The sequence below is a fragment of the Acanthisitta chloris genome, unplaced genomic scaffold, assembly GCF_000695815.1.
Source record: "Acanthisitta chloris isolate BGI_N310 unplaced genomic scaffold, ASM69581v1 scaffold24059, whole genome shotgun sequence".
NCBI lineage: Eukaryota > Metazoa > Chordata > Aves > Passeriformes > Acanthisittidae > Acanthisitta > Acanthisitta chloris.
Window position 1 is genome coordinate 2316 of NW_008690124.1, and position 6198 is coordinate 8513.

General features: G+C 44.5%; 1 protein-coding gene across 1 annotated transcript in view; it reads right to left on the bottom strand.

Moving 5' to 3' along the window:
- Nucleotides 1–1004: 1004 nt before the first annotated feature.
- CSRP2BP (CSRP2 binding protein) overlaps nucleotides 1005–6198 on the bottom strand; it is an 18003-nt gene continuing 12809 nt past the window's right edge. The window contains 2 exon segments of the mRNA XM_009081703.1: nucleotides 1005–1613; nucleotides 4207–4397. Of these exon segments, the coding sequence (XP_009079951.1) occupies nucleotides 1440–1613; nucleotides 4207–4397 (365 nt within the window). The 3' untranslated portion in view covers nucleotides 1005–1439.

Consider the following 6198-nt stretch of genomic DNA (forward strand, 5'->3'; position numbering starts at 1 on the left):
TGGCAATGATGTACACCGGCTACACAAAAACATACTTGTGTCCCTTTCTTTTCCATTACCAAAATGAAGACTCCATTAAGGCAACTACTTCGATAGCCAAGTAGCCAACATGTGTACACAGTGGCTTAAGAACAAAGAGGTCACATTGGGTGTGTAGTTCTGTGTGGGCTTGATGTGAAAGGAACATCACGGCAGATATGATCCCTAGTTAAAATGCACAGACTGACCTCAGTGAGTGCAAGCCACCAGCTTTCTGTTCATCTGCAATGAAAGCCAGGGAGAGAGAGAGAAGCTGCTAAACTGTGTAAAAGGCCCACACCCCACCACCAGACAAACTGTCTTTGGGTTTTGGTTTTTAGTTCTTCATTATTTCTATTTATTCTGCGCTCTACTGTTTACTTATAACCATGCAATGGCAGCCTAGATGCTTCCAAGAACTGATCTGGCCCACCTCTATCCTCTCCTCCCTTCAAGCTGCACGCAGATTGCTTCCACAACCCAGAGCCTGCATTTCAAATATCACCAACTGCTCTGTGTTTCTTCTAGCCTGTAGCAGGAGGAGGTGGATGCTGGAGCCTGCAAGGCTGGCTCTGTGGTTAGAGCTGTGAGCTGCAGCACCAACAACTGGATTTACGGTTTCAAAGAGCTGATTTGGCAGCTGTGGTGTCCTGCCTTGCCCAGATACAAACCCATTCGACACCTTGTTCCTGAACACAAAACACTGTGCACTACGAGAAGTTCACATTGAGCACAGGGGCAATAAGGAAAAAGGAAGGCAACAGGAAAGGAGCATAAGAAAGGTGTCTCCTCCGAGCCTTGTATTTGGGATCACATGAATTCACACACTCTTCACTATTCCTAAAATGTGGCTCCAGTATTGCTGTTCTGGCATATGTAGAGCATTCCTAAAGTTAGCATCCAGCTACATGCACCAATATCTTATTTCCCTTCACAGATTCAAGACATGGTTCCTAACAAAGCAGTAAAATCACAGAAACACTGTATGATTTAAGTTTAGATGTTCATTCTTTTTCATGAACAGAAACAGAAACAAAAAGCTGCAACACTTTGGGGACAGGTTTCAAAATCTGAAATCCATGGAGCCCCTCTGAAGGGACAAGGTTTTTTTGTTTGGGATTTTTGTTTGTTTGTTTGTCAGTGAGACTCTCCAAAGTAAGTGGCAGGAAAATTCCCCATAAAGAATATCAGTCTTCCAGTAGTTTCAGCATATCCCAGTTGGCAATTCCAGGCCTTTATCCTTGGAGCATAGGAGTTAATCTTCTTGGATTGCATTTCCAGCAGACAACATAGCACTGCTGACATCCAAAGTCACAGGGATAAACACACTCTCATGTGGCAACTGACCTCCTCCACTGAAAGCTGTGGTAGCTTTTTTGACAGCTTGTGCTTCTCACAGACCCCTAGACAGCTCAGACAGGTCAGCGCCGCAGCCGGAGAAAGAAGGCGTGTTTGCACTCCTTGCTGTCCAAGGGATAGTACTTGTCATAAAAATCCAAAATGTACTCCTCAGTCTTAAATCCAAACTTCTGGTAGAGCAGCATAGCAGGGTTGCTTGCAGAGACGTGAAGGGTTACGTCTTTGCCCATGCAGGTCTGCCAAGGGAAGGGGGGAGGAAAAACTTATCAGAGCAAGAGAACAAGACAGCCTCTGGGGGAATGCGGAGGTGAGGAGATTCATCACTTCAGGTATTCACGTTACTGAAGAAATGTGAGAAAATCGCAGGCCCTGGCATAGAAGTTACCACACATAGCAACAGCAAAGGCAAAGGGAATGCTGCTGTGGCTCCGTGCCTTTGTTTCTGGGAAACATGGACTCTCTGACAATGAAAGCAGGATTGGAGTTATAATTTGTCATCTTTCCATTGTCAATTACTAAAGTAATTGTTAATTAAAAATAATCTCAGTGTATGGCACTGCTCTCAAATACTTACTAACAATGGCCTGAAGAAAAGACAAAACATGACAGAGGATCAGGCGCCGAACTCCTCCCCATCAGCAAACAGAGCTGAGCTCTCTGGAACTGTGTGAGCAGCCCCAGCACACCTCGGGGCTGTCACACTGGAATTCCTGTCTATCCCACCCAGCTACTCTCCCATCCTTCAGGGCACAGCACTCCTGGGAACGCAGGAAATTCAGTTCAGACAGCAAATAGTGTCGCTGAAGTTACCTTAGAGATCCCAAATTATTCTAACCAGCGATGCTCTGATAAAGGTGCTGAAGTAATTTTTTTTCTCCTTTCATCTAGTGTTTTAATAGCACTCTGTGTACATTGAACACATTGTAACTCTAAGCAGGAACAGTAACACCTTTTAGGAAATCTCCAAGGTAGAACATTAAAAGGACAAGCTCTCACAATGATATAGGGAAGGAAGGAAAAAAATAAATTGGGAGATGTTTTGGGGAAAAGGAAATGAATGAAATCATTAAGAAAATGCAGTTTGGTTCTCTGGGCCAAGTGCATTACAGGGTAACTTCTGATAGCAAACCAGTCACCACCATTTGCCACAAAACATTTCCTGTTGTTATGCTGTTCCCGAGAATTCACCCCCAAACTCAGCACACTGATCTGAAAGACAAGGAATTACCCTTAATCCAAACAGTGTAAGAAAGTGTCTCTAGCTACAGAGAGTAGACCCCAGGCCCAAGCAGGCTGTGGAGTAGCACCTACAATCTGGTGATTGAGGAACAGAAGGTCACAATTGCCATTTATTCTCCTACATGGTTAAATGCCTTCTATCACTGACAAAAAGTCAGCAATGGAAAAATAAATCTAATATAAACCAAACGTGCAATGGTGATCTCTCATTGCTAGTGAGCCTAATCAGCCTCAAATCTGCTTGGCTTTCCTCAACATGGTAACATTATGCTAGTCTACCTGCAAGAAGGATTAAGTTAATTGGCTGTGATACATCCTACAAAGAGGTGTGAGGATTTTCTACAGTTGACTTGCCAACACATCTGAACTCTGCTGGAGAGTCCAGCTGCTGGATCCCTGCAAGCCTTGGTGTATCGCACGTGCCTGTTCTGGGTGTTGACATCTCACATCAACAGACTACAGCTGAAGGCAATTTACTTCAACACACAGAGATGCTCAAGAAATGCAAGGGATGAATTTAAAGTACATTGGTTAGTGGCCTGTGTCAACATGTAAAGCAAAGAGGTGGACACTGCAGAGAGCTGAACAGGTAGAAGAGTTACCCTCAGGTGGCCCAGAAGAGCTATGCTCTGTGGAAACTGCTTTTCCAAAGCACAGATCACTGTTCCCAAGGCTCTGCCAGCACTCCCTACATTTCTTCAGCCAGATAAGTATGAGAAAAAACAGTTTCAATGGCAAGTTTTTGTTAGTGCAGCTCATCTTGACTAAAACAAAGTACGAAATGTTTCCCATTGGCAGCTCTGCCAAGAGAGTTCACTTCAGGGAGTGGTGAAACTGTGAGTCCTGAAGAGGCAGTTGGGCTCTGAGAAGGACATATATGTGCATCCTTACTCAAAATTGAGCTGGCTTTCCTGCAATTTAATTCAAGAGAGTAAATGGAATTCAAGCCACCTGAATAACAGTATTCAAAGATTTAATGAAGTTTAACTACTTTAATACCACCCGTTTAGTCAGCTCAGATTAATTTTTCCATGTCTTCCTGTGGAACAAGGCTCAGTCAAACTAGTTTGAACAAATTTGAATGAGGCTGCAAACACTTACTCTTTATCTTCAATTCAGCTGGATTTGAACCAGATTATTAAAAGTGAAAGAGAATGATTAAGATCAGTAAGTGATTAAATGCGATGGCCCTGGTCACGGAATAAATCTCCAGGTGTAGCCGAAAAAGCTGCAACAGAGTCTAACTGAGCCTCCCCACTATTATCTCATTTTCTCCTTTAAACCTCCCATTTACAGTATTACTATTAGGTAAGACAGTTAAAGTGTACCGCATCTCACTAATTCTGAGGACCTGACCAGTATAGCTATTCTTCTAAATACATTTTAGCTTCTGTTGTTGAAGTTTTTTCCCCCCATAAACATTCACACAGGCTGCTGACAGTCTGTGTAGGCGAGTAAGCAGAGAATGGGCAAGGTGAAAGAGCCAGAAGGGAAGAACACAACACAACTTACTGTCTAATATTCGCGTGTGTGGTCACAAGGAAAAAGGGAGACTGGTTCTGTGGCAGAGTCATGGGACTGTTTCATTACCTGGATAAGATGGTAGATCATGAAGGTTGCAATCCCAGCTCTCCTCCACTCAGGGTGAACTAACAGAAAAGAGATGTAAGCTTCATTGTACTTCACGTCTGGCACCATGAAGCCGAAGGCAATGATAACTTTCTTGTAAAGGACAACAACACTGAAGTCTGGATACTGCAGACATTCTGACAAATCAATTCCTATGGAGAAAGAGAGAAACAGCAGTTGAGAGCATTGCAAACTAAAAGAAAAGTGTCACTCATGGAAATTCAGGGGTTTAAGTCCTTTTAAAAACACTCAACCACTTCCTTTAATCATTATTTCAAAGCTCTGATATCAGGAGATCACAGAACCACAGAATGGTTGGGGCTGGAAGGGATCTCTGAAGAGCTTCTAGTCCAAGGCCCCTGCTAGAGCAGTCCCCCATTACTACAAGTTATGTAGCCAAATTTCCCACATTTTGGGAAATCACATGGGTCAGGGCATCCAGAATGCAGTGCCTTGGGAAATCCAGCTGCCTGATCATGATGTCTCCTCTGCCAAGCAAGTGTATAAGGTAAAACAAGATGCTTCAGCAAAACACAAAGACAAAACATGACCTGCTTACTAGCAGGGAATCTTGCATGGAGAAAGTAACAAAGCTGATTCCTTTCCAAATGACTAGAGTATGAAACTAAAACTCAACTCTCTTCAGATGCAGCAGATATCAAACTGGGCTTCAGCTTTGGTAGCATTACCCGCCTATGGTTCTGATCTCTTTTCTCCACCTTGCCTTGAGCAACTCCTGCTTCCTCTTGTGCATGCTCAGCTGTTTGTGGAGCTGCACTGTGAACCTGACCTCAACTTTCAACGTTATCAAAACATTTGCTTTTAGCATGCAAATTCTTTAATCTGGGGCACGAAGCAGCCTCTCAGGCAGTGGTGCTTCTGTAAGTCAGAGACTGGGCACAAACACCAGAGGCCAGTGACTTCTGAGTGGAGCTTGTTACCTTGTCTAATCCCACTGCTGCTGCAGTCCTAGAGTATCCACACAGCGTGTTAGCATCAGGCAGTGCAGTTCAAGGCACTCTGAAGTCTGACTGCTTGGCAGTTTGTACGGACAGACCCCAAATGAGGTGCAAGACATAGCGTGGCTGTGTCATAAACGTTAGTTTCAGCCTCAAGTTGGCAACTGCAAATGGCATGTGGGATAACGAAATAGCAGAGTGCGTTTTCCAGTAATCATTCTTGATGAGAGGCAAGACTTCATAAGGCACTAGGCACAAATAAGTGGGTGAATTATTTTCTTGCTGAAGAGAAAGCTGGGTGGAGTAAGACGTGGGAGGAATCGATTGGCAATAGGGAGCTGTGTTAATTATCTAAAGGCTGCAATTGCCTGTGGAGTGCCTCACAGCGTGTCTGTACAGGAGCGGCATGGCCCTGAGCACACTACAGAATGGTGCCGTCCCCTCGGCACGCACTTACTCTTGTAGGAAGACGCTTAGCTCAGAACGGTTTACCACTTGTCTGCTCAGGAGACATTTCCCGTTAGGGCATGAAGGCACAAGATTCCATGAGAGACAACGCTGACGAATCCTGCTGCGCATCAGCTCGTTTGCGGTTACTACCTGCAAACTTGTTTCTGCCTCGTGAGAAGCAAGAAGAGCTCTGATGGGAAGGATTTGGAGGGGTAGAAGAACTAAGGCCTGGGCTCATCCTACACGGTGAAGTGCCTAAATCTTAAGAATTTAGATAATGAGAGTATCCCTACCAGAAGGAAACAGCACATCTAAGATGTCATTTACTGATGATTCCCCAAGCACACATGCTTTGGATGCCTAAACTTAGGCAGAATTACAGCTGTTTCTCTGAACAACAGCGCTAGCTTAACGATGCTCACCCACTGCACATCTTTCCCCCCCACCCCGCCCAGTTCCACCAGCCCGTTGGCAAGCTAAGCCCTTTGCAGCTACAAAGACACTGGGCTTTATCTCCCAAAGCATTACCTCCTCACCTGCCTCT